Here is a 27,993-nt window from a genome sequence, read left to right on the forward strand (position 1 = left end):
GCCTGAAATAAAAATAACCTCTTAAAAGTGAGACATAATAAGCTATAAACATCTAATTGAAAATTCAGGAGAAAAGTATTTCAATTTTTATGCCTTTGTGGTTCTGTCACAACAAAAGGAGGGATGTATTTTTGAAAATTCCTCAAGGATCTCTTCAATTCATGTCCTTCTGCTCAGATTGGTCTTGTTGTATTTTTTTCAGGTAATGTTATGTCATTGACAGAGTATCATAACACCCAGATCTACTAGCAGAGAAATGATAGTGGAGAGAAATGAGGTTTAAAATAATTAATTTGGTAAACATAGGAAAAGCTATTTGAGGTGACTGTCTCATTGAGGAAGGACAGTTACATGTATGACACCAGTCCCTAAATTCTAAAGATCAAATTGTGTTCTGTTACTCCCTGTTCTGCTGAAATTAGCCAGGACAGAACATGACCTTATCTTTTGTCTCCTTAATATGGTTTTAAAATTGAAATATGAAGTATTTGATTCTTGGATCGTGACTTTTTCTTAGTGTTAACTGAGAGTTAATACAGATTCTGCTTTCTGTGCTAATGTGGGCTGTAATAATTAATAGTGCTTTCAGACTTAAGTTTATAAATACACTGACTTCAAACAGAGGTATTAAATTTTACTAAACTGTACACTTTTTAATACATGTATTCTAGTAAACACAGAAATGAGGATGACATTAAATATTTTTAATATTTCTTTCTATTTATTTTAGGGAAGGCCAGGACAGAAAGGTTATGTAGGTGACCCTGGACCAGAAGGTTTAAAGGTAAATGCTGCTTTTATTTATGGAATGAACATGTGTTTGGAGTATCAGCTGTGTACACTTAAACAGTCCAATGTACAGCGATGTGCCAGTGAAAGAAAGAGAGTTATACGTGCTTTTATATAATACAAATGTATATCATACTGGTAACTCTGCTTTCTCACAAGATTCATTTTGGAAAAGAAAATTATGCACGTCTAAGAGACGTATGTAAAAAGATAGCCCCTGATAAAGAGAGGTTTAGCTGCAGGAAGATTTAAGGGGTACTGGACCTGGGGGCATCAAGGGACCAAGGGCAGTTCCTGTGCTGGCAGAACTTGGGGAGGCAGGGAAAGGAGGAGTGCTACGATTCGAAAGAGGAGCTTGTGGTAGCAAAATTTCTCAATGCTGTGTGGCAGTCTAAGCAAACAATTCCCAAATCACTTTAAAACACTTTTCATCAGGGCACCAGGATTATAGTCAAAGACAGGTAATTCATGCCACATACGCACCCAGCTTTCACCTGTAAAATGCATAGCAAAATGCTACTTGGCTGGCAGCATTATTAAGAACAGAATTAATTCATTTAATCCTTCAAGTTTGAATACAGAATTTCTGGAAGAAAAAAAAAAAAAAAAAGCATTTGTTAAAAATACAATTAAAATGTTAATTTTCCTAATATAATATTTTGTAAAGTAGTAAAAGTTATATACTACACAAGTAACATTTTTACTTCTGAAGCAACTGTAAATTAATGAAGGCAATTATATTTGCAAAGAAGAAGATTTCTATTAAAATTATATCTTTTGTTTACAGCATTTGCTGACTTAATGTGTTTAGTGAGCCCTTAATACACAGCTTTCATTTTTATGGGCAACTTATAAATACTGTAGGACAAAACTTACATCTTTTTATAAAATTAAAATTAGCCAATGGCAATATTTATTTTTTTTTTTTGCTGGTTGCTTAATTTTATTTTTTAAAGTTATAATTTGAAGCTGTAATTTAGAAAATAGAGCGTCTCTTAGGAAGACAAAGAACTTTAATATACACATATGAAAGAAATTACTTCACTAATGAACTGCATCATCTGTTTTTTCCATTTAACAGGGAGAACAAGGAGACCAAGGAAACACTGGAAAAACTGGTGAAGCAGTAAGCTTGAATTCTCTTTCAGATTTTAATTTTAATTCTATGTTCATTTGAGAGTTGAATGAGTAATTTTTTGCAGTAACTTTTTAATTTTTTTCTCAAAGTAAATGTTTGTTTTTCCTTTGAATCTATAAGATGTCAGGTATACCTTTTGTGGTCTTTCAGAATAATGCTATTTAAAAAAAAAAAAAATCCCCATTTGAAATATTTGCCAGAGTTATTTTTTTTTATTTTTTTTGTCTTAATAGGTTGAGTGAACATTACAGGTAGTTGTAGTGATCTTCCAAAGCATGTTCAAGTAAATGAATGACCAATTCTTTTCCAGTGAAATGATTTGAGAGGCTACATTTAGCCTGAGATGTGTTTAGCAGACTGGTTTTGTCTGCCCTCTGTAAAATCACAGAGCTCAAGGTGACCTTGAGTTGATATGTAGTCCATGTGCCTGGGCAGAATCAGTTATATCAAGTCTGACAAATGCTTGGCAAACCGGTTATTAGAAGTCTCCAAGGACAAAGGCTCCATGACCTGCAGGCAGCCTAGGGTTTCTCTGTTTTGAAGTTCCTCCAACTGTGTAAACTGACCCTCTTCTGCTTGAAACAACCTTTTGCAAATGATAGCTCTTACTGCGTCTCTCCTTCATTCTCTCTCTTCAGGCTAAAGTGTCCTAAGTCACTTAGCCTTTCATGTTTTCCAGATAATTTAGATCACCTTACTCTCCTGTAACCTGTTTCTAGCTCATCTATGACTCCAGGGTATTGCCCAAGCTGTTGAGACAGCTGAGCAGAAAGGAAAAATTGCTTCTTATAAGCCATATGTTTGTGTATACACCCCACTTTTTGCAATAGTGTGTTGTTCGGCTTGTGATCCACAGTCTCCAATCTTTTTGTTTTGTGAAGTTATCTTTCTCAGTTTTTCCATTTTAGGTATGTTGTGTTTTTTTGTTTGTTGTTTTTTTTTTAGTTAATTACCACTTACACATGCTGCTTTGCAATTCTCCCTGCTGAATTTCATCCCATGCCCTTTTGTATTTTTGACTTCTGTCTGGGAATTACTAGCAGGTGCGAGTTTGTTAACCCAATAGTTGAGTTACTGAGAGTTTGTGTGAATGTGACTAAATTGATTTTGTTTGTTGAGTTAATGCATCCCAAAGTGAGATACCATACGCTGGTTTGGACTCAGAACTGTCCTGTTCATGTAAACTGTTCAACTTAGACTGCAGTCAAAGTGAGCTCCCCATTGCCTGCAAAATACCAGGCAGACATACCTCCAAGCTCATGAAATGCTCGGTTAGTGCTGAAATTTTCAGAATTGCTTCTAAGTCAAGTCCCGGCTTCTCTGGACATATCCCAAGCAAGGGGTTTGAGAAACTTAACCCTCAGTCAGCATTTAAAATATCTGCTTAGACAGGTACTGATAATGTCATATAAGGTCCATTCGAAAGCCAGCATCTCTCTGAATGTGGCAAGTATACTGAGCAGCAGCTTGATCCATAGCTTTGTTCAGCAATTTACACACATAGCAAAACACTATATTTTTTTAGATTGTAATTAGAGTTGGAAAACAGTGGCTTTCTTTCCTTGTGATACAATTTGGAAAATTGTTTGTTTAGTTTTTAATGTTGCTGAATGATTAGGGCAAACAGATGAGTATTGGGGATTGACAATGTTATGGTAGAGAAGAGTGGGTGGGACATCATGACACTATGTTGCTGTTATGGAGTGACTGTGTACTGAGACACAGCAATATAATCTGTCTGTATAAACAGCATTTCTCTGCCAACATTACACTTCATTTTTCCAACAGTGTGCAAAATGAAGGTTTTATTACACAAATTTGATTTTTTCAACCTGTAAGAAGTTAGGAAAAATCAGTATCATTTACTTGGTTTTTCTGTGCCACGTGCATCAAAATCCTCAAAATAAAACAAAGCTAGACTAAATTCACTATCTAAATAGCACATAAAACAGTCACAGAAGTTACTTAACCTTAAGATTCTGAATTTGTCATAGGCTTTGTTTAGCTCCTCAGTGAACTTGAGTTCAGTGCACACATTTTCCACAACTCAGATATTTTGTGTGTACATAATAATCACTGCAAAGTGAGCTCCATTCTAATACAAATGTGAAATTGAGTAGACAAAATGTATAATCCATTATTATATGTTACGGTTATGAGTAATAAAATGACATACCTACCTAACTGCAGTCAGGAACAAGCTGCAAGAATAAAATAAAATATTCTTTATTCCCAAAGAAGGGTTATTGCAGCCCTGTACAGTGTTATAAATAAACATAATTACGGCCCATCATTTATACTTCCCATACTTGCTGTTTGGACAGTTTGCATATAATAGAGGATGATATGATACCTGCAAACTGACGTCATTGGCCAGCCATTGTCTCTTTACTTTTACTTGTGATTTTTAGAATGTCTTCTGTTTAATGTAAATGTATTTTACTCAAATGAGATTCATTGGCCCTTGATCCTGTTGTATTACCTTAATTAACTGGCAGCAGAGGACTAATGTCCACTTTGTATCTGTTCTTTTGGAGGGCAATATATACTATCTCTTTGTTAAGCTTATGATAAAACACCTAAGGCAGGAGAGAGCCCTTCAAACACATTCAGCACAACTCAAGAAAGGCCTTTCAAAATCCATTCACTTTATTCCCCACTGTAATCTATAATCGTTAAGCCTTGCCTAAGTAAATGAAAAGCACTAGCAGAAAATGTTTTTCCAGATGTGATTCCTGAAGCAAAATACTCACTTCTGTATGCTTTGGATGCAGTTTTTATTTCCAGTTTCTCACTAGCTTCTGTTTGCAGTAATTTTTTTTGTCCCTGGTGTGCAGAGAGAATCCAAACTCCCTAAATAGAGTAAGGCATCCATCCTTATTGATACCTTATCAAGCCTGTGTTATCAGATGCTTGGTGACACCAAATACAAACAAGATTTGTACAAATAACACTAAATAAATTGTATAGTAATTGTCTTTACTGTTAAATAATTTACAAAGGGAAAACGAGATTACTAAAAAGTTGGTAGTATGTTATTAGCCATTGGACTTACTGTGTTTATGGTTTCTTCCTTTTTTGGGGGGTTTATCTATTTATATTTATTCATGGTCTTCATTAACCGAGTTCGTCAAATTACAGAAAATTAAAGCCCACAGCTGAAGTATACTACAGTAGTTTTTAGTACTGGGAAATCCATCACAGCATTCCAATTCTCTAAAAGAAAACATGCATTTCATGAATATTCTGTCAAAAGAAACAATTTTGAAATAAGTCCTGTAAATGTTAAATTCCTAAGGAATTATGACAAGAAGCATGTGCCTGCTACTGGTACCAAATAGCTACACCAATATTTTTATTCTGTTTCTTTCTATTCTTCTGCTTTTCCCAGTAACATCCATCTTGTGTCTTTAACTAATCTGTCTGTTAATAGTCAAGTACTGCTTAATATCAGCTTGGAAGAATACAGATGGAAACTGTGCACAAGCAGGAAAGTTTCAACAGTGGGAGACTGGAGCATAATGCTTTATTGTTCAGTCTAGTAAGATGGGATATGTGCTGAAACGCACTCTGTCAATAGACTAGCTGTCATATTGTCCACCATCTGTTAGGTCACGTGAAGCTGCTGACTCTAGAGCATGCTTCTGCAGTAGTATTTCTGGATGCTTGTCCAGAGTGGAAACTGTGTAGACTAAATTTACAAAATGTTCAGTGTGCTCATAAGCTTAAAAATGACACATTTTAATACCAGCAGGAATGTTCCTAAGATCAGACTTCAGACACTAGTCTTAACTGAGTTCTACAGTTAAAATAAATAAATAAATAAATAAATAGTCTGGCTACAGCATCTGCCCTGTTTCAAGGGGAGGGAAGGTGGGTGGGTTCAGGTGGTACTGCTTGGCTGAAGAGAGCCCAAAGCTGAGTGGGATCCAGGGCTTTCCTTTGCTGTAAGATACTCAGATACTTTACAATCAATAGGTGCAATTGAAGAGGAATCAGTTAAGATAGTGAAAAGTAACAGTCAGCAGTTAGAGCAAATTTACACTGCTGATGAGACAAAATCTTTTGGAAGCCATGCCAAAGGAAACAGCCACTTCAGCTACTAAGAAAATTGCCCTTAGGTCGTGGGGAGGAAAAGCTCACTTCACTGACATACGCAGTTGGATTTTATATTCTTTTATCAGTGATAGAGAGCAAGTATTTGAAACCATGTTGCTTTGAGCATCTCACACCAATGACCTGTCTGTGTTATACATGTAGAGTCAGGGATGATTTAAGAAAATGATTAATTGTGTAGTTTTTGTGGCACAAAACTGAATTCATCTGAACTTAAGAGTTGCTTGTCAGGGCCACATTACTGTTAGGTAATATTAGTGTTTACCCAGACCAGGGCACTCTGCATAACTAAGTGGAAGCTATTTCCAATTTTTCCATACCTACTCCATTACAGACATTCAGCCCTTGCTTGGCCATGGAGTTCTTGATTAGAAATCACAGACATTTCTACTCATATTGAGGCAAGGTACAAGTGCAGAATTTAGTTTTCCTGTGATGCAGTCAGTTTGTACCCAGGTTGTGCATGACATCAAAAAAAAAAAAAAAAATTGGCTTAGAAGAAAACCCTCTTAAAACTGGACAGTAACTAGGTGGTGTTTTCAGAACTGTTTTCCCAGTTTATTGATTGGTTATAGCATTATTCACCTTTCTTAGTAGTCTTTCTTTTAAAATTTCAGGTTACTCTTACCTATAAGGAAGAGGATAACGCTTCTCTAAGGATATTAACAGCTCCTCCATTTAGTTCGTACCTGGTACAGGTACAGCAGTGAGCAGATGTTCTACACAAAGGCGTTATTGCAAGTCTTTTGGTTTCAAAAGCCTGTCTGTGGTTCGACAATATACTAATTTTGGTCAGATCACTAACAGAGCTGCATGAAAGCACTGGACCAATAGAAATTTACCAGAAACCTATGACTAACAAATGTTAGGATTTTTGGTTTTGTGTTGTTGTTTTTTTTAATCCCAGAGCTGGTATCAACTGTCCACAACACCTCCTTCCTGACAGATCAGCTACATTTTTTTCTACTACAGATTATATGAAGCCCAAATAGCAGCCAGCATAAACCCTTTGTCAGGCTTTCTTCCTCATCTGTGTCCAGGCCTAATCAAAGTCACAGCTGTTACAAGGATGATCCAGAATTAGTGCGTATGGTACCAGGGTCCAGATAGGTCAGTTTTAAAAATACTTTTAAGTACTGTTACGTTTGGCTAGTAAAACTGAGCTTAGATTAATATTTATTTCTTAAAACTTATTTTTTATTTTGAGTTGTAGAGGTATTTTTCTATATATCAGCTGATTATGAACTAGTAGAAGCTGACTGTTAGAGCACCCATTCTTCCTTCTTCTTCCTATTGTTCTTGGCTTTTATTTTAACAGAGGTAGTTATGTGAATCTTCAAGCATTGTTAAATAAGTTTTGATCTGTTAAATTCAAACCTTAATGTTTGCTCATCTGCTTTTTTTGTATGTGTCATAAAGTCCCTCATGCAGTATGAAGCTGTTGGGCTCTCAAGAAATGTTTAAGTGGGAAATGAAATAAGCAGGCAGAGGTGATGACCTTGCTGGATATGGAGGGAAGTAGAATGCACAGGTTAAGGGTAGATTTTAATGAAAATTAATTAAAAATACTCAAAAGAATTTCAAAGAACAAAGTTAATGTGGAAAAATGAAATTTAAAATTTATTTGTGAAATCTCATTAAAAGAACACAGAATGAGGATATTTGAAAATGCTGAATTCTTCATGAAATGATGTTGGATTGGAAAGTTTTCGCTTAAGACAGAAGATTGTGTTAGCATACAACCTGATATGCAACTGCTTCCACAGGAACTTTTGGAATCAGCTAAATATTCGTTCCTCACTACCAAGCTTTTCAATGGATTACTCCAAACTTGGGTTTTCATTAAGTATTCTGTGTGTTTTCAATTATTCAGCTACAGTCCAGTTTCTAACATGGAGCATATGTGCTGGCAAGATGTTTTGTCTGTCTTAGACATGTGTTAATTGTGATATCTGTTCTCTGATTTTCCATGAAAATGCTTCTGTCAAGAAGGTTTCTAAAATGCTGTTATTGTCATTGTAGAGTTTTACATATATCTTTGTAAATGAAAGTTTGACTTTTTTTTTTTTTATTAGGTTTAAAACCATGATGATTTTTTAAACATTTCAAGGTTGTTTTTTTGGTTTACTTTTCTGTTGCCTAATACTTTTGATTTGATTTTCTGAGTCCACCACGGATTCACAAAGGATTGAAGGGATTCTGGAAGACACTGACTCAACAAATGTGCCTTGGAGTGTGTTCATCCTCTTACATAAGAAGGAAAGAGGGTTGAAACTTTAGCCCAGTCTTAGTGGCTTGTTTCTATAACAAACCAACCCAAAACTGAGATTTAAGGAGCCACGTGATCTTAAAGACAGTCCATAGGGAAAACATCACTTTATGGCTAATATATTAATGGAACAGGATGCTTTTCTTTCTGATTGCACTTTCTCTTCACTGTATGCTACTAATTGTTTTGAAAACTAAAATGATATTCCTAGGTAAACTTTTTTCCCTCTTGCTTCTGCTGGTACCTGCCCTAGCATTGTCTCAGTCTTGGGCACTTATCTCTGTTTTTGGATGGAGAAGTGAAAGAGGGTTTAGTTAATCTGTCATGAATTTTCTCCTTTATTCCTCCTTAAGTCCCTATTGCTTTTCCAATTTCTTTAGCTTCAGTTCTTGTTCAGTATTGTTTTGCTTTCCATATGTATCCACTTCCTGTCACACAACGTTTCTTTTCCTTCTTTTTATCACCACAAAAACCTACTTTCTCTTAGTGTTTGTACTGTGAATTTTCTTTATTTAATTAGTTTCTTTTGAGGGACAGCATGTAGAAAACTTTATGCTTCATAGCCAACTTTTGTCCTCACTCTGGAAGGCATTGTAGGCTAAGGCTAATGTGCTGGGTAACAAAATAGCATGTTCACAGTTGCTGCTTCCTAGTCATTCCTTCCCTCTCACACCAGAGCAACTTACTGAGAAACACAATACTTCTGGATTGAAAAGGGGACTTGATCAGGGGCTTTATAGTAAATATTTCTCTGCACGCAGATGGGGCACAGCTACCCATCTTTCCAATTGGCATCTTCAGCCTTCTAAACAGCGTGGCATTGACTGGGCACTCAGGAGTGTCTCTGTGGAGAGAGAACAGGTCTTGAGTTACATCTTGGCTCTGATTACATCTTACTCCCTTTCTGGAATAAGAAAATCAAAGTGATTAGTCTTCAGCCTTTCGAAACCAGACCTTTACAGCCCTCATCTTGATGAGCAAGAGTACAGGGTAATTCTTTGTCTCACAGATCTATGCTTCGTATTAAGGCCCATTGTCAGTTGTGAGTCATGGCAGCAGTGGTAGCTCTCGTTCTCAAAGTTAGTCACAAAGTCCCTAATTTCTGCCAGTGACCTCTGAGCATTGCCTTAGTGCCAGTATCACCAGAACAAATCTTTAACAGCTGCCAAGAGACGTCTTAGACTGACACATAATACAAAAGTTCAGACATACAATACATTACTCCAACATCCATTGAGGTGCCTGTTTGTCTGTTTAGCTCTTCCACAAACTTACTTGTGCCAGTGTTATCAACCTCAAAGATGGCTATCTCAGTGGCTCATTGCAATAATTTAAACTATGAGATTTCCAGAGTAGCTAGTAGTCCAAAAAAAAAAAAAAATGAAGAAAATAAAAAGCAATCCTGAAGCCTTAGTTACTTTGCACCTGTCATGCTAAAGTACTTGAGGCTGAACTGTGCTGAAATTATACAGGTAAAGAGCTGAAAAATGTATTTATTTTCAAAGATAATTCTCAGACTGAAATGTTGTCTTTCTGATATGAAATGAATTCTATGGGAAAAAAAAAAAAAACAACACAAACACTATTATACTAGGCTTATGAAAAGAATATAACTGTTCTAGGGAACATAGGAGTCATGTAGGAGTCATATTAAAAACAAAAACAAACAAACAACAACAACAACAACAACAACAAAAACACAAAACAACTCACTTTAGTGCCAGTCCAGTGCTAGTTAAGCCAGTACATTTCTACACGTGTAGAGACAGCAATGCTAACGTGTGAATTGCTGTTTTGTTTGTACAGTGCCTTTCAGAGTGTTACAGACAAGCCAGTTGTGTATTATGGACTTCTAGGAGCTTCCACGTTTCTGTCATCTTTTGTGTGCATTCATTCAATATACTCTGGACACCTATTTTTCTTCAAGCTCAGCGTTCCATACTTTTTATAGCTGGGACCTTGCACTATAACTTATTTTCTATTTCTTAGTTTGATAATAGTGGAGTTATTGCAAGCACTGGGAATAAGATTGTTAAAGGTACTTCATACCTTGTTTCCCATTCCATGTGGTGGTTCTGTTCTACACAGTGGAAATTTGTGGGAGAGTCTCAGGAGAGAGTTTTATTCCCTTTTTAAAAGGGCTGGAAGGCTCTGATCTCAAAGGTGTTCAGGGCTACGACAGTTAAAGGGAAATTCTGGCAACACCTCCTCCAATATCGTTTTTCACTGTCTTTTACTTTGTTCTACTGAATTTATTCACCTTGAACTTTGTGGTTAGACTCAAGGGCTAGCAGAGCAATTACTACCTTTAATTTTATGTTTGCAAAGCTTCTAGCACTGTGAGATTGACTTCAGAGGCAGACCTAGGTGGTGGCATGGTATCATTAAATTAATGCAATGTCTATAAGTAGCCACTTATTGTTGATGAGTCTAAATGCAGTGATCCTCTTGCCTGGACTGTAAGCCAGGTTAGCTTGTGCAATCATCACTTCCTCCCATGAGCCCTTAGACAAATAGACCAGTAATTCTCAGGGATGAAGAACTGTACCATGCTCCATTGCCAGGTTTTTGGGGATGTGCCAGCCATGAACTTGGACATTGCACTAATAATTCTCCTTACTTTTTATCGCAGGGATCAGCAGGCTTACCTGGAGAAACTGGGCCATCCGGAAACCTTGGTGAAAAGGTAGAAAAATGTATCTGACTGTTCAGCAGCAAAAATCAGTGTTAAAAATCATTGAGGAGATAAAATATTGGTGACAGATCATTTACTGTCCCCAGACAAAGCTAGCATTTGTGTGGCTATTTCAGAGAACAGGGATGTATTAAATGATAAGATATCAAATCTGACAGATTGTTGATAGATTCAATACCTTGTTCATGTCATGACACTTGCTTTACCATCCACTGCTGTTGGTTCACAAAACTGGCATAAATTATACTTGGTGTATTCGATAGTTGCTGATTAAGCCCTGCTATGTAGTTAAGAGATGAATGTAAAAAGATAAAATTTGGCTGTATGCATTAACTGAGTAATGAAGGCAACATTGTTAGTTTTGTCTGCTGTGCAGTAACAGTTGTGTTTATGAAAGCAAAGTTTGGCAGACAACCTGACTACAACAGTATAAATAGCTTAAGCATATTTGACATGGTTTTATTTAGGTGAAATATTTTAAAACTCAAAAACAGGAAACTATTACGGGACTGCATGTCAGCTTCAATTATAATAAAAACATCATTGTTGGAATGATCCAGCACCATTTTTATTCCTGCCCTCCAGGGCTGAATTATTTCACCTGGACTGGTGGCTGCTATTTAAAGAGATCTCATTGTAAAAGTCTTTGCAATTTATTTGAGCACCCATGAAAATTTGATGATAATTTTTTATTGTCAGTTTATATAATATATGAACAGAAATACATCAGTGGAAAGCACTGTTTCTTTAAACTAAAAATTTAGAAAACTGTCATATGGTTTTAATCGCAATATTGTCTTAGAATTCAGCATCAAAGGATTCTTGTTCTTCGCAATTACATTTTACCCAACAAAGATTACCTTGGGATACCGCTGCTAGTTTAAGTAGGAGGGGGAGGGAAGAGAGAAAAAGGCTAATCTATCAGCAAATGGAAGCAATCTTCTTCGTGGTACAGTAATTATTTTCATTACCATGCTGGGTCTGTAGAATTGATCTTCCTCTTTTATGGATTAAATACTGTGGTGCAGAAGTGTTATGTGGTTTTAAATGATGAATGTACCTTGAGCACAGTTGTTTTAAAGAAATGTGCCTTTAAAGTATGTAATGAATACAGGTATTATATATGACATAGTGATAATGCTGTAATAGAAGTGTCATCTTTGCAATAGAAGAAATCTATGGGCATAGAACTTGGGCTGGATGCGAAGTGAATAACAAATGAAAACATTTGCAAGACAAGAATGAGACCATTTTTACTCCACCTACTCCAATTGATTCTGCTGCTGCCTTGCTCTTAAATCTCTGTTTTTCCCAATACATATTGAAGAAATGAGGTAGACGGGAATGCATTTTTTTTGTTTTGTTTTCCATGGCAAGGTTTATGGGTTAAAGAATGTGGTATATGCAACAGAGACAAGGGATCTGCCAGCAGCAGTTTACGGAGACTGAAGTAGTACCGAATCTATTCTCTGGTCATCTAAGAAAATGGAAGACACACCAACTCAATTTTATCATTTATTGAAAAGAAAAAAAAAAAAAAGCTTCTGTTCCTGAAGAGCAGTCCCTAAACCAGTGGTGGTATTACGCTCAGCAAGTAGTTGTTTCCTTGAGCAATCAAGTTGCTTATAGATTATCGACTATAATCTGATACAAGTCTTTTTGCATCACTGTTATCACTGTTACATTGTTAGTGCAGGTTAGCCTTGTTGACAGTATATCCAACAAGAATATGTCCATAACAATGGACATGGGACAGAGCACTCACTGTTATTTTGTTTTTAATTTTTCATTAAAGGGAGAGCGAGGCAGTCCAGGACCAGTAGGTCCTCCTGGAGAGAAAGGTGTCACGGTAAGTCACAAGTAATGTAGAATCCATATTTACACAACTTACAGTGGCAATCTACTTTCCAAAACAGTGATAAATTCTCACCCTTCTGACTGTGCAAGCCTTATAGAAAAGAGTAGTATTTATGATGCATCATTCCCCAGGAGCTTCATTAGCAGCTTTAATGCCTTCTGAGTGATCTGTTGAATGAAGCAGCAAAACAACTGTTTTTGAAAATAGCTTTCAGCAGACTTGGAGTAAAAATAAAACACACTGTATTGAAAGGAGAGATAAATAAAGGAAGGAAAGTAAATGAACAATTTATTACATGTGCTGGGGTAATGCAAGTTATTCTAGTAGGCAGGCTAGTAACCTCTTAATTCTGCTGCACAGAAGTACCCAGACAGCCCATGGGTACCACCCTGGTGGGAGGACTGACTTTCTGACAGCACCACTGGTCCTAAATCAGGATGCAACATTTCATGCATCATTTGGCAGTCTAGAGGTCCACGGTCATATTAGGTGGGTTATCAGAACACTGAAGTATAAAGCTATACATGTGTGGCCATTGCCAAATGCACATGGAAGTTCTTGAGGAGATGTAGTTAGGATTTGACTGTGCATTTGTTTGTGAGTATCATGGTGGTTCCAGAATGAACAGAGAATGCTTACAGACCGAACTGTTTATAAGGAAACAAGAAGGGAGGTTGTAGGCAATGTGTAATGCTTAACCTTCCCCTCATGGTCATAGTGTTCCTTTATAAAAATTTTTTGGTCTCAAAGCAATGTTACTGATGAGGCTCTGGGGTCATACCATGATTATGTGTTCTGTCAGGGATTATTTTGTACTTTTCTTTTATACAGTATTAAAGTCAGTGTAGAGCTGACATGCTGGTAGTTTGACATACTCATTATCTGTTGACTTAGCGTGGGTACTCTGCCCTGTGTTATCTGGCAGTAATGTGGTAGGCTATGGTGAAGCCTCAGTGGTTCTTTGTAGAGGCTGCAGATGTGGGTCTGTGTGCGATGGACAAGAGGTGTGCTTGGCGTTTTGTCTTGGCCAGTTCTGTCCACACCAGGTTGTTTCCACTTTCTGTTCCCATTGTCACAGCCTTGACACGAGGATTTTGGATGGGGTTAACAAACCCTATGGGATGCGTTGCCACAGTTAACTGACTCATTAGGTTTATATAATGACCACTGAAATGAGTGGTTAGTGTTATTCTAAGCCACTGACTTTAATCACATTTTTCCTCCCCAAAATCAGTAGTCCCACAAAAAGTTATTTCTAGAACCAGCTAACACTTTGTGAGTTTTAGACATTTCAAAAATTCTATTCATCAGGAGGAGCTCACATTGATATATTGTGGTACTGGAGAGGAAATTTTGCTTATTGGGATCTCTCTGAGAATTGTATGACTAATTTTGTGAATGTGACTCTAAAATAATTAAATCAATTAGAACTCAGCAGACTTTGTTTCAGGAAATCCCTGTCAGCCAGTGCCCATATGCAGGGAAAAACATTCTTAGGCTGTTTTTTTGTGATATATCCAATATCTGGATATTTTTGTGATATACCCAAATGGATCCAAATGGATCTCTGTTTTCTAAACAAAGTTTTGGGAATAAATTTTGCAAGATTAAACATTTTATTAATTTACCTCCAATTTTGCAGGTAACTAACTGGATTTATTACTGTTGTTGTAATAACAGTTTTGATAAAACTGTGTCCTTCTCTTTATTTATTTCAATTCTAGGGCTATCCAGGACCTCCAGGAGGCCCTGGGCCTGTGGGACCTGAAGGATTACCTGTAGGTATAAAATAGTGCTTTGGTTTGTTAAAAAATGTGCCATTATTAAGTTGCCTTTATGCTTTGCTGGAATTAAGAATGTTTTCCAGTTGGTGCTGCAGTCTGTAAAACTGTCATGAAAGTTTACCCATCCAGACACAAAGTCTGTTTACCTGCTATTTACCAGGATAATCCATGAGAGACAGGAAAAGTAATTATATCATTTACTCACTGATATAAAAACTACTCAGTTGAGAAAAGAAGAGGCTTACATTTTTTAAGGATGGTTTATTATTACACAGCAATCTTATTCATTGATGCTTAATATAATTTATGTATATCATATTTAGTTTCATTATTAATAAAAATATTTTCTGATTTACTTATGTAATTGTGTTGTAATTTGACTGTGGGTCATCAATACACAACTGTTAGGCTCTTTGAACATAATGTTGCTGAAATAAAAGTTGGAGGAATTTTTGGACGTTGGACAAAAGTAAGGTATCCAACAGTCAGTGTGCTTTCTTATTCAGAATAAAATTACATAGAGACTATTATTTAGATTTTAATAGATAAATTGTACTAACACAATTAGTTGAATTTGAACCATGAGTAGAGGTTAGTGATTTGTGTTGGCTGCATTAGCTATTACTAAGTGTGCATGAACACCATAGCTTATAGAAATCTGTCTGTAGAAGACAATAATAAGTTTGTTTGACATGTAGGGACCTTCTGGGACAAGAGGACCACCAGGGCCACAGGGACCTAAGGGAAGAAGAGTAAGTAATACTGATGTATGAATCTGATGTGTGACCCACATACAGGTGTTTCCACTGAATTCTGTTCTGGACTCCAATCATTTGTACTGACATCAGACGGATGATACTTGTAATCCCATGTAGGAAGCAAAATGATTCTTCATTTCTTCTCACATTGCAGTTAAATAGGGGTTTGCCATTGATTTCAGCTAACAGGACCAGAACAAAAATTGCAAATGGCCTTGTTTTCTGTAGGCGTAAATATGCAAACGTTGCCATTTATGACTACCATTGGACTGTTACAGTGTTTTGGAAACTGTTTTGTTTATCAGTATGTCATTTATATCTTTGGAAATAAAATCGAAGTCCTCAGTGGCTGTGAAAGGAAAGAGCAAAGTCAGAAGAGGGTGTAGTCCAGCATCTCTGACTTTGAATTGGACTGTCATTTGCAATTGCTGCATTTTGAAAAAAAAAAAAAAGAAATGGAAAGCTCTTTTCCATTTTATGCAAAGCCCAAATAAACCAAGAGGGAGTCTGTCCTAATCAAATTGTACGAGCATTTGATCACAGTGCATAAAACCAGTTCAGTGAAAGTATTCCAATTTATTACCTTGGTATTGATGGCTTCATGATTTTCATAAACACTTTCCTTAATAAACCCCACCAGTCATTTCCTGGGCTTGAATGCTCTTATTTTAGCAGTTTGAGCTCAAGATGCCTGCAGGAAGCACTGGTGGTGCTTCCTGCAGGCTTCCTGCAGGCATCTTGAACACCCTCTATACTCGTTGTATAGAGGGTTCCGGTTACAGCATGAACGACCTTCTTCTGACTGGCTTTACAAAGTTTGTCAAAAATAGCAGTGAAGCCGCACCCTTCTAGCCATCAGGCTAGTGGCACGTGGAAGAGTAAATATATGCAGACCCATTTTCACTGTAAAATGATGATGTTTGAGCTTCATTTGAAAAAGAAAAATCCTTTGGGCCTTATCTGTCTTTTGGAGTTTGTTTCACCAATCACCTGTAGGTTGCAGTGAGTTCAAAGGCCAACTGAAAAGTAACTTACTGTAAGCAGTTGTCTCTAAAATTGGAACTGATCTGCTGATGTATGTTTTAATTCCAGCAGACACAGCATTCCCCTAGAAACTCCCCTTTCGATTCTTCACTCTTGGCAGTCCATCTGCCAGCATCACCAGAGCTGGATTCAGAACCAAGCTGCTGACATGAATGTGAATCCTGTAGACTCTCCTCCCTCCCAGCATTATCTGCTACCTGGTGATCGTTTCTGTGGGGTGGAGGACAGACTCATTGTAATTTAGATTCTGTTTTGAAGGTAGGAGATATTTTATTTAAGGAGTATCACATCATCTGCCAACTGAGACAGGAATTTTTGAGGGAGTCTTTATTACTTTGGCAGCACATCATGGAGTACATTGCTTATAATTAAAGATCACTCAAAATAAATCCCAAACATCACAAGCTCTGTGGAAGTTCTGGTTCAGAATTGTGGTTTGTGCCTTTGCCTTCATCCAGCATGGATTGTGAATGCTTCATGTAAGCATGTATTGGAGATGATCCAGGTCTCCAGGCTCTGTGAACAAACTCCCAAGGAAACCATTGAGAAATTTTTCAGCTCTCAAGATCAAAATATCAGACCCGTAGTGGACACTAGCATAAGGAAAATATCTGGAGGCCCCTGAAATCTGGGATTTGTCATCACTGGATTCAGAATGACAAGTGTAAGAACCCTAAGCTCTGTGTGGCAGCCCTTGGAAAAATGCATACCACAGTCACATACAGAAGTTAAATAGAAGCATATGGAAATTCCCCTTCACTGTGACTCAAACAACTTACCCCGTCTTCATAGCAGCAATCTGCAGGAAGTCTTGGGAGTGCTGACCCTCCACTTCTGCACTGTCACAGAGTGGAATTCCTTCATCTCATAAATTTTGGACCTTTCAGCAACCAGTTCACATCCAAGATTACCCAGCAGCCTACTTCTGCCTGAAAGCATCCAGCTGCTCAGTCTCCAGTACGCTGGGGAGTTCTGGCCAGCTGAAGGGAGGCTGTCTGGTTTTGGGAGTCTATGGAGTAGGGAGTAGGGAGCCTCAGTCAGGGGGTTTTGGTGGATGTGCCGCTGAGCACAGAGGTTCCTCAGCTCACGTTCAAGACTCCTGGAAAACATGCTGGTAGCAATGTTGGCAGCCGTGAAGCCATTGATGCACTTTTTTTAGTTCTGTGTGTTAATGTAAGAAGAAAACTAGAATGCCAGAGACTGGTGCTGCTTTTTGTCCATATGATAACCTCCGATTAACACAACAATTATCTTTAATTTGAGAGGAAGAGTTCATGTATCATTAGATTCGCTTCACGAGTGAGACTGAAGCAAAAATCTTAATAGCTTCTGAGTTTCTGAGCAGTTAGTATTCTTCAGGGTGATGTTTGCTGTTTTAAAGCTTAAAAGCAATATTTTTTTTCTGCTCTTATTTTCCTGGAATTCTGCTCTTTAAGACAGATAAGTAGCTGCATAGTGCTCTTATAATGTGATTTTTACTCTTCTTATATCTAGGAAGTAGGATGAGAAAAACAAAAAGAGTTGATTGGCATTTCTTGCCTTCTTATATGAACTTTTTCTCATTTGATTATCCTTGAGTTTTCCATGCAATATGTTCCATTTTAGAAATAAAGCTGAACTCTTGCCAAAGAAAAACAGTAGTAGCAATCATTTGGCAGCCCTACTCCTCAGCTCAGCTGCAACCGAAATTAAATAACAGCAGGCAAATTATGTGCATCTCTCATTCTGTCCTAGTTATAGTAGGAAAAGATACAGATCCAACGCATCCGTGCCAATAATGAGTCACACTGTGCTATTTATAGGAATGTTATGGTGTACTTCTGATAGAATATTAAATTGGCTTTCCCTTGGATTCCAGCACTCTACTCTATGGCAGGCTAAGGGTAGGTTAAAAACAGGCATGAAGCTGAGCTTCATGTTGGTTTCTTTTACTTCATTTTCAATTCAAAATTATTTAAAGGTTGGTGTTTTGAATGATAGACCACTTGACTTGATTAGCAGTTTTTAAGTCAGTTGTCATTCTCTTCCTAATGACTGGGTTGCTCGTGCCATCACCACTCAAGTGGCAGTACCTGTATGACTTGCAGAAAGGCTTCAGTGCATAATACAGACAGAATCCTATGCAGTTTCCTGACAGGGCCATTTCTCGAACTATGGGCTATGACCCCTGTTATGACTAAAAGTAAGTCACAAGTGTTTAAAAAAGATCTATCTGTTAGTATTATTAGTGATAGAAGATAAAATTTCTTTATTACACAAATTCATACAATTAAAGTGTGTCCTCCTTGAATATTTCATCTTATCAGCCCTGTGGAGAATGCAAAGACAAATGAGAGGCCATGTATCTAAGAAGTCTGAGAAACACTTAAGGTTAGCAATTGCAGAATAATTTAACACTCTGAATTTTCCCCTCCCTATGTTTCTGAGGGGATTCCTTTGTAGCTTGTTCTTGAACTTCTATCTCCCCTTACCCCCAGCTCATTGACCCATCCTCATTTCATCTCAAGGCTTCCCACCTTCACTTTCCTTTCCATTATTGGAGAACTTTCTCTTGAAAGCAATGTCAGATCATAGGACTCTAAACCTGCTCAGTCCTCCTTGAGCTTTCATCACAATTCATTTGGTGTGCATTATAGGTATCAGTTACAGAAAAAGAGCAGATCAGTAACCTGAAATTAATTTAATCCATATATTTAGCTTTCTTTTAAGTAATGCTATATAATAATTCAGTAATTCGTCTTACACAATTACATAATCTCAACTTGAGACCCAGTCCTGTTTCTCTTATCAAGGCCTCCATCACTCTTGAAAACACTGTTAGTCTTTTGGTCCTGATCGTTGAGTGTGTTGAAGTCCCTAGGAGTTTCTCCATAGACTTTTAGTTGTCTTTGGATTGGTACCTTTCTCAGCAAGAGCCCTGCAGCAGCCAGGAGTGTTGTTGTCTCTTATAGCATCTGTTCTTTTCTCCTTTGGTTTATAAAAAAAAAAAATAAAATAAAAAAAAAAATGCCTGTAAATACTCAGTCATTATTTCATCAAAACGGAGAAGGTGGCCAAGATAACAAAAGGATTGCCTCATAAAAGCTGTGACCAAAACTGTCCAAGGTTTCAGAAGTATTCAGACAGCTTTCCCTGCCTGTTCCTTTTCCTCATCCTGCGTTTCCTGTGTTCTCCCTCATGCTGACCGGCAGCAGCAGCGCTGAAATGCTGGCAGATAAGCTTCTCATGGGATAATTATGGCTTGGCCAGGGGATGTAATGATACATCAACTCAAAGGAAGGACTTTTTCTTGAGACAATTCTGTTGCAAGAGCAAAACCTAACAGATTCTGGATTCCAAGTTACCGGCCAGCCCCTTCTTTTAGTGTAGCTCCAAAGAGGGGCAGGTGGGTGTTCATCACCTGTTCTGACATAGGTTTTGATGTTCATTGGTAAACCCAAGTTAGAGTGAACAGAATTCTGCCATTTTTTTACCTCAGAAGCTCAAGAGGGACATGGAAGTCACAAACATTTTTTGAAGAGAAAGTAATATAAATAAAATCAGATGTATTTCCAGCACTTCCAACAAAGTCTTTTTATAAGCCCTGCATTATTGCTTAATAGAACACTTTCACATCTGATTCCAGAGAGTTGTATTGCATGCCCTGCACTATAAACCATGACCCAAGAAGTAAGGTTCTCCACAACTGAGTAGTTCACGCTGAAAATGCAGATCTATTTCCTCAAGGTAATGCCATAGCAGTGTACTAATTCCTTCTGCTTGGTACCAACACAGCCAAGAAGTCACCAGGAAAGCTGTCGTCTCTCATCCTCCCACAGCATACGGCTGTAAAGAGCCCAGCTCTGTTGTCTTGATATTCATCTAGCTCTTATTTAAAGCGGTCATTGGTTTCAGATTGTTGTTAACTGGTTTTAATTTTGTATTCTATATACAAACATTCATTGTGTTTAGAATTATGGAAATACCCTCCTGAGTCACTGTGGATAAAATGTTCTTTTCCTTTTTGCTTGTTACCTATTTTAAGGATTCTTTTATTTGCTTGTAAACTAATGGATTTGCATTACTAATCTTAAATAATCATATCTGAACATCTTGGCAATAAATATTTGCTATATTTGTAATAGCATAGCATAATGTAATAGTTTTTGTTCATATATTGATTGTAAAATATCAATTTACAGTAGACAGTTTAATAATACAGCAATTCACTCTGAGAGATTATAAATTGGTTTTAATCTTGCCTCAGATTGGTTTACTAATGGAAGAACTTTATCTGCCTGTTTTAAAGTCTTACAAGCTAACTGGATTTTTTTACATGTACAACATGCTCAAAAGCAAGCACCCCATATAACCAGTGTTCATCTAAATACTTCTAAATATGTGTTGCATGCTTAAAAAGTGGATGAAAATGAGTGGAAAATATTTGTCTGCAAGCTGGGTCCAACAGAGTCCCTAAACATCTTGTTTATATATTTAAAAACAAACAAAAAGAAAACCTTACATTTACATTATAGTAAGCCAGTAATTAAATTTATTATTTAAAGCTCTATTTTACACTTAACATATAGTGAAAGTTTTTCTTTGTCCTGTGGATTTTCAGAGTACATGCCAACAAAACATGTTTCCCTCTCCTATAGCTTATGTTTCATCTCCCTGCTGATAGCCCGAAATAACACGCAATTAATGTTCCTAATCACTTGTTCAATATTCAGGGACCTAGAGGTCTAGATGGTCCTCCAGGAGAACCAGGAACACAAGGCATTAAGGTGAGTGCTTGCATTGCTCAGTACTGTACAAAACGTTTAAATAGATCATGACTGGCAATACCCCCCCCCCAAACCAACCAAAACAAACAAACAACAACAAAAACACTAAACACTACTGTGTTAGAAGCCATAACAAATTTCCATTTAGTCTAGGAGAAGCCTTGCAAATTTTTGCCTTTTTCAAATACTTCCTTATTATGGTATAAACTCATCTAAGCCTGAATCCGCGATTTCTGCACTTAACGCAACTTTTAAACTTGTAGCAGCTGTATGCAGTTTATCTAGCAAATGCACATAGAACTCTCATGTTTTTGGTTATTTATCAGGGAGAAAGAGGAGATCCAGGAAAGAAAGGCACTCCTGGGCTCATTGTAAGTATTGGAGACAATCTTTGTATTAAGCCTTAATGCAGTTACCTCAAGTTTCTGAGCTGTGTTTGGAAGTTATCTGAAGCCAGCATCATCTTTCAATATTTCTCTTTGACCAGGGCAAAGCTGGAAATCCAGGACAAAGAGGAGATCAAGGTGCACCAGTGAGTATGAAATGCTCTAGTACTTCATCCCAAACACCAAATACCATACTTCTTTATCACTCATATAAGGGAATTTGTCTACTTTGGAGCAGCTGGAAAACTAACATAAGAGTTTGTATTTTTTCATGCAAAGAATCAGAAGCAGAAGTGAGAGTAAGTGTGAACTTGGTAGTCTGCTACTAGACCAGTGTTCTCATGAATGATTGCCCACAGTGCATACCTACAGTATGTTAGCAAACTGCAGCAGAATGGCAACTATGTGTAGCTTGGGAGTGCTAGAAGTTGTTTTGGTAGTGGTTTTATTGTAGTTTTAAGGGAGAAATTCATTGTGACATAGAAAATAATTGACGGATTTTAGACTAGATGTGTGCCATCAGTGTTGGGATAAATAAAGAAAAATACATGAAATATATATATTGTGTAGGAGAAAATTTCTCTTTTAGGTCTTTTTTTTTTTTTTTTAATGGAAATCTAACGTGTTCTGTTTAAGTTTTTCTTTTACAAAGGAGGTTATTGGTCAATCCTAATGGTATGGTATTTTTTTTAAAAAGAAGGAAGCAGAAAAGCAGAAGCAAAGCAGTAATGGTAGTGATGTTGTGCTGAAATTGAGACTCAGAACGCTGGTTGCCACTGCTCTTCTCTTGCCTCTTCTGGCCAGATTTAGGAGCCTGGTGCCTCTCACCTTTGACAATGGGTTTTCATTTCATGTTCCTTTACTGGGACTTGTGTGTGTCTGTATATACACAGATGAATGGCAGTGCATATCATCCAGAAGAAAAAATTTCTTAGGTATTCCTGAGCAAGTGATTGAGTGAGCAGAAATAAGAGAGGGAAGTCACTTTGCACAGAATGTGAAACAGCTTGTTTCCAACTGATTTTTTATTTTACTTCATTTTATTTTTAACTTTGAGGGTTTGCCTGGGCCTCCTGGAACCACAGGAGACAGAGGACCAATGGGAGAGACAGTAAGTCGATCCTTATGCCTGCTTTAAAATTTTTCCACATATTGTACTGAATTCCCTAGTAACTCAAGCTCCATTTTACCAAGATTTGTTGTTAGCAGCGGTTAGGTAGGAATTGTGGGGTAATTGTTTTAAAACTACAGGGCTAGAGTCTGCCTCCATTCCTTAGCCTAATTTGTAAATAAGGGGACCTGTTAATCATGTTGGGAAGCACTGAAGTAAGGCATGCACAACGTAAGAGAGTATGGCAGAATCTGGATTGCAATATTAGGTGGCTCTACTGTGTATTGAGGTAGACATCCAAGTTACGGATTATGTAAATGTATGTGCCAATACTGATGTTAGTGCATTTTTTCAGACAAATTTTAGGATTGTTACTCAGAAACTCAGGAACCACATCTATTTGGCAGGTTAAAGTTTCAATAAAAAAGAGACTGTTCTAATAAACCTCAGACATTCCTCTGCTGAATGGATTCTTGTTCTGATTATTATTATTTCAAAGCCACACTTGTTTTCATGTGGCTAATGTTGTAACAGATGAACATGAAGGATCTGCAGCAAATACATACAAAGTACTGAAATATGTAGCCGTGATAGGAATACTATTGCATCACCATCTCTGTGGGTAAATCAGATTATGTAAGTACAATGAAAGTATGTGCTTTCCTAGAAGGGGGACGTGGGGAAAGGCTGCCATTTAATAGTGCAGAAGTCTGAGTTGTCAAAATGCATGGTTTTGTTGCTTCTGAAATGTTATTTTGGACATCAAATAACATACAGTTAATTTAAATCTTGAAAGTGAAGTGTTGATATAAAGTATGTTATTTCTAATATTATTTCTATTATTAAAAATTATTTCTAGTAATCCTTAGGCTGACAGATGCTTACAGAAAGCCATTGCACAATGGGGAAGTGTGGTCTAGAAAAATTCCAACAGCCAACATTTTAGAAATGTTAGCAAATTTTATTTTGAAAATTGCCTGTTTATTTCAGTTGCCAACTTGTAGGAAAGGCAAAATGTGTCAACAGAAAATGTATTTTCTAACATCTGTTGGATTTTGTGACAAAAAATCTGTTGGAAAAGTGACATTGGATTCATGTCACTTTTTGCTCTTCCATATAATCTAATCTATTTTACCTAATTACCTAATCTTAATGTTGTGACATCTGAGAGCCTTATAATGCAAGATGTATACATAAAATTCCTACTATTTTCTGGTCAATACTGAATTTTTATATATATTAAATGACAATCAGCCTTATCTAATTTAAGTGGTCTACTCTTGAGCAACCTACATTTCTGTTGTTCTCATCATTGTAGAATCGCACTGTCAGCTATGAAGGAAGCTATGAAAATGATGCAAGACATTTCAAATTAAACGCTTGGCTCTTTTTTTTAACTGCTTTTGCAAGCAAGTTGATTTCATCTTCTGACAGCTGGTCACTATACAGAAGCCAGCTGCCGAAACAGTTTCTCTTTCCCTGTCACTAGTTTTTGCACAGAACAGAAAAATGCAAATTATTGATGGAGGAGCAAAGAAACTAATGCAGTTAGAACTATTTGTGGTAGCAGGCTTGATCTAAATTGCATGTTATCTTTACCTATTGTCAGGCAATTCAGTGAAAATCTTCTTCGCAAATTATCTGCTGTTAATGGTTAAATATGCTGTTATATTGCCCTGTTTGGCGACCCTGGAAGTCACAGGGGAAAGATGTGTTACCAATCCAGCAAGTTTAGCTCTGTGTGAATATTACAACTTGACTCCTGAATCAGACTTAAGCTTTCTGTCAACTGTATTGTGGAATGTCATGGAACTGCTGCAAACCAAAACCCAATGGACATAGTGTAGCCCAAGTGAATTATCAACAGGAAATTAACTGCAGTTTCAGTCATTCTTCACACTTCAATGAATCTATAGGTTAAAATAGATGCATCTGCTGCAATGTTCTTGTTCACATGTAGTTTACATTGGTACTGCAAGGGAAGAACAGACTTCTGTGATCACTGCCAAGTCATCAGGAGGAGGAAAACCATATGCATAGTTTGTAAGGAGGAGGTGAAATTAAAAAGAGTAAATACTTGCTCAAAAGGCTTCTATCACCAATACAAGTGGCAACATCTTTACTTTACATGAGATTTTATACAGCAACAAAATGTTTTGAATGTAGAATCACCTTAAACTCAAATGAGTCCAAAAGAGGTAAATGGGTACGAACTTTCAGAGTTCAGATTGGATACATCTAGGGGGTTGATTTGTCTTGACATATGTTCATAGTGGCTCTAGAATCAGCTGTAAGCTGTTACAAGCAAACTCTGCTCCCCAGGCATGCAAATCCCAGTCCATATGCAGAGGTGGACAATCTAACATGCATAGAGTTTGAGCATGCGACTTTAGGAAGACATGTGTTACTGCAATCTATTATTTCTAGTAGGGCTTATAAAAAAAAAATGATCATAGCATATTTACTGATGTTACTAAAAGGACTCCAGCCTTTACTCCATTACACCTCAGTGATTGTTCTCTATAAACATTGCTAAATCCACAGTGAAGCACACAGTAGTTGCTTTCAGTTAATTCTGTACCAGACTGTAGGCTTTTCCACAAAACAAACCAGACAGTCTAACAAATCTTAATTAAACAAAGTGTCAGTTAATCAAGGGGAGAGCTTAGTACAGATAACACTTTACTTTTGGTCTGTAAGAAGAGACATCTGTGTTATTCTTGGAAAACTGTTATTTTGGTGTGAAATCTGTTATTTCCCTGTGTCAGGACTGGCAATGAGGTCTTTGGTACTGTATGCTTTCATGGTACTTGCATACACTGTGGGATTCAGAAGGAAAGACAATGAAGTATACTTCTTTATGCCAGCTGGTAGTGTTCTGAAGAGACAAATTCAAGGCTGTGCAACATGATTTAATGTTAATTGCATGATGTAGCCAAAATTTTGTTTAATGCCAGGGTCCAAGAGGACAACCAGGGGATGTTGGCACTATTGGAGAAATGGGTTTGGAGGTGAGTTTTTCATCATCTATATACTAATTACAAACACTCAAGCAACAGAATATGCCTAGACAATGTGTTCAGAAATTATTTTTTGGATTACATGTAACTGACTTAAATACCATGAGCTGCTGAGAGTCTCTCTTACTTAAAGCATGTGCAAAGCAATAATGTCTGAACCAAGTACCTCTTTCTATTGTGAGCTGTTGTCAGGCATGCATTCACGACATCTGTAGTAAACAAGTTGTGGGGGGAAAAAGAAACATTTTCCTTGCAGTTAGACAGTTTATCCAAGACTGGGGGTTTGAAACTGGAATGGTATTAATCAAATGTCCTTGCAAATGGTAGATGAAGAAAAGCAACTGCAGGCTGTCTTCTTCCTAACTTCTATTTTTTGCCTTGTTTTTAATATCTCTTTGAAAGAAGTATGACAGAATGCTTTAGACACATTTGCAATGAAGTAGCTGAGGGATGAGCTCACTTAGAACAAAAGGAATTTGGCTTCTTCAAATAAATGCACTTCCTCAGTCACCCAGAACCCAGTCTTATGACTGCCTGTTAAAAACCAAAGCAGGAAAGGGTTTAAATGTAAATTCTACAAGAAGTAATCTAATACCATTTACACTTTGAAAGCTGAAGACCTGTATATTTGTTTTCCAGTGTCTGTATTTACTTAACTCCAAGCCTAAACAGTGATGGAGTAGTCAGTAAGAATTCCAAAAGGTAGATTATTGCTTAGCTTGCTAGCAATTTATGATGAAAGGTAAATGCTTAGTGGTACTGCTGAGTCTTCAGTGTATTACTGCTCAATGGTACAGTTCTGAACGCCTTTATACTCTTCTTCTGTCAGTCTCTAGTAAGACCAACAACAGTTTTCTCTTATTTTTATTTTTCAGACATGCAGTTCTTTAAGTGTCTCATGTCATATTTTTGCTTCTATTTTGGCTGTGTTATTTGGTAGTAGCAAAACTATTATTGATGATCATGTGTAAGAATAGCTCTTGTACCATGCAGGGACCTCCTGGCCCTGAAGGAGAACCTGGACTGCAGGGGGAACCAGGCACAAAGGTAAATGTTGAAATTATTCACTTGGGCTTTTAAATTTTTCCAGTTTCCAAAAAAAATGAAATCAGAGTGATCTGACTTATTAGCCAAGTAGATAATGATACAGTATGTGATCCATTAAGCAGTGTTGTCATGATGATTGCATTATCTGTAAACCCCATCATTGTTAGAAATATCAACTTCAAGATTTAATTTTCTTGTGATATTCCAGGGAGATGCTGGACCTGCTGGGAAGGTTGGAGAACCAGGCGACCAAGGTTTAAGGGTGAGCTCTGGGTGAATCTTTTCCAGAAAGAAAAGTATGTTACAAATGTGTCAGAAATGCAAGTCAGAAAACCTTGATTTGTCAGAAGATTTTAAAAGAATGTTTGTAATGCCATGACAAGTTAAAAAGAGTATTGATTGTGAAGTTGAAATTTTTCTAAGTGTCTCATGTCACAGAGACCCATGAATAAGTGGTTTGAGCACGAAACTAAATCCAAGGGTGTCTAGCCCAGCTGTTAAGATAACAGCACAGAATAACACTGTATACAGATTCCTATGAAATAACGGGAACATTATAGTCCCAGCAGAGCAAGCTATCCCTCTGTACCACTGTCTCATGCAGCTGATTTGCTTCTGGTGCTGTGAATAGCTCATTCACCAACTAGTTTTACCAAACACTTGTGCACCTGCTTATTCTTTCTGCATGTGTTACCTCTTTCATGTGACAGTTGCCTACCTTTGAAGGATGATAAAAGCTTTTAAAATGCTCAAGACAGGTTTTGTTCATGGCACTTGTAAAAGAGTATAAACCGTATCCTTTTAGATTCGAACCTTACCATTGAGCTACTCTCAAGATATGTTAGCTCCTTGCTGTTATCTTTTTCTCCTGCCCAAAATCTCCAGTAAGTTGCATTCAGCAATCCACTAGCCCTGGCAGAACAGTAATACCTGGTACTGGTACACAGTGGAAGCTCTAGACTTACCATATTTCTATGCCTGAAATACCGCGTTAGCAGTATAGGATAGATTTGCTGTTTTACTATCTGCATCAAAAGTTGCAAGTTGCCACTGTCTTTGAATATCAGACCCTGAGAAATGCAAATGTTCTAAAAAGTCATAGTAGATAGTACTGTTGGTAAATGATGAGGTTTTCATGGCCCTAAACTAAGTCACTGAACATACCAATATAGTAGTTATTCACATAAACGTGGAAATTTTGGAACAAAACAG

At 37.2% G+C, this 27,993-nt stretch overlaps 1 protein-coding gene across 8 annotated transcripts in view; it reads left to right on the forward strand.

The window, feature by feature from the left end:
- Positions 1-27,993, forward strand: part of COL24A1 (collagen type XXIV alpha 1 chain) — a 155,000-nt gene that overhangs the window by 90,347 nt on the left and 36,660 nt on the right. For all 8 annotated transcript variants that reach the window (XR_014695611.1, XM_084528203.1, XM_084528199.1 and 5 more), the window contains exons 23-35: positions 731-784; positions 1,871-1,915; positions 10,945-10,998; positions 12,803-12,856; positions 14,590-14,643; positions 15,348-15,401; positions 21,164-21,217; positions 21,544-21,588; positions 21,705-21,749; positions 22,661-22,714; positions 25,672-25,725; positions 26,728-26,781; positions 26,990-27,043. Coding sequence is in view for 7 of the 8 variants with exons in the window: in XM_084528203.1 (XP_084384329.1) it covers positions 731-784; positions 1,871-1,915; positions 10,945-10,998; positions 12,803-12,856; positions 14,590-14,643; positions 15,348-15,401; positions 21,164-21,217; positions 21,544-21,588; positions 21,705-21,749; positions 22,661-22,714; positions 25,672-25,725; positions 26,728-26,781; positions 26,990-27,043 (675 nt within the window). In the remaining variant the exon portion in view is untranslated. The remainder of the gene's footprint in view (positions 1-730; positions 785-1,870; positions 1,916-10,944; positions 10,999-12,802; positions 12,857-14,589; positions 14,644-15,347; positions 15,402-21,163; positions 21,218-21,543; positions 21,589-21,704; positions 21,750-22,660; positions 22,715-25,671; positions 25,726-26,727; positions 26,782-26,989; positions 27,044-27,993) is intronic.

This window comes from Aythya ferina (genome assembly GCF_964211825.1).
Source record: "Aythya ferina genome assembly, chromosome: 8".
NCBI lineage: Eukaryota > Metazoa > Chordata > Aves > Anseriformes > Anatidae > Aythya > Aythya ferina.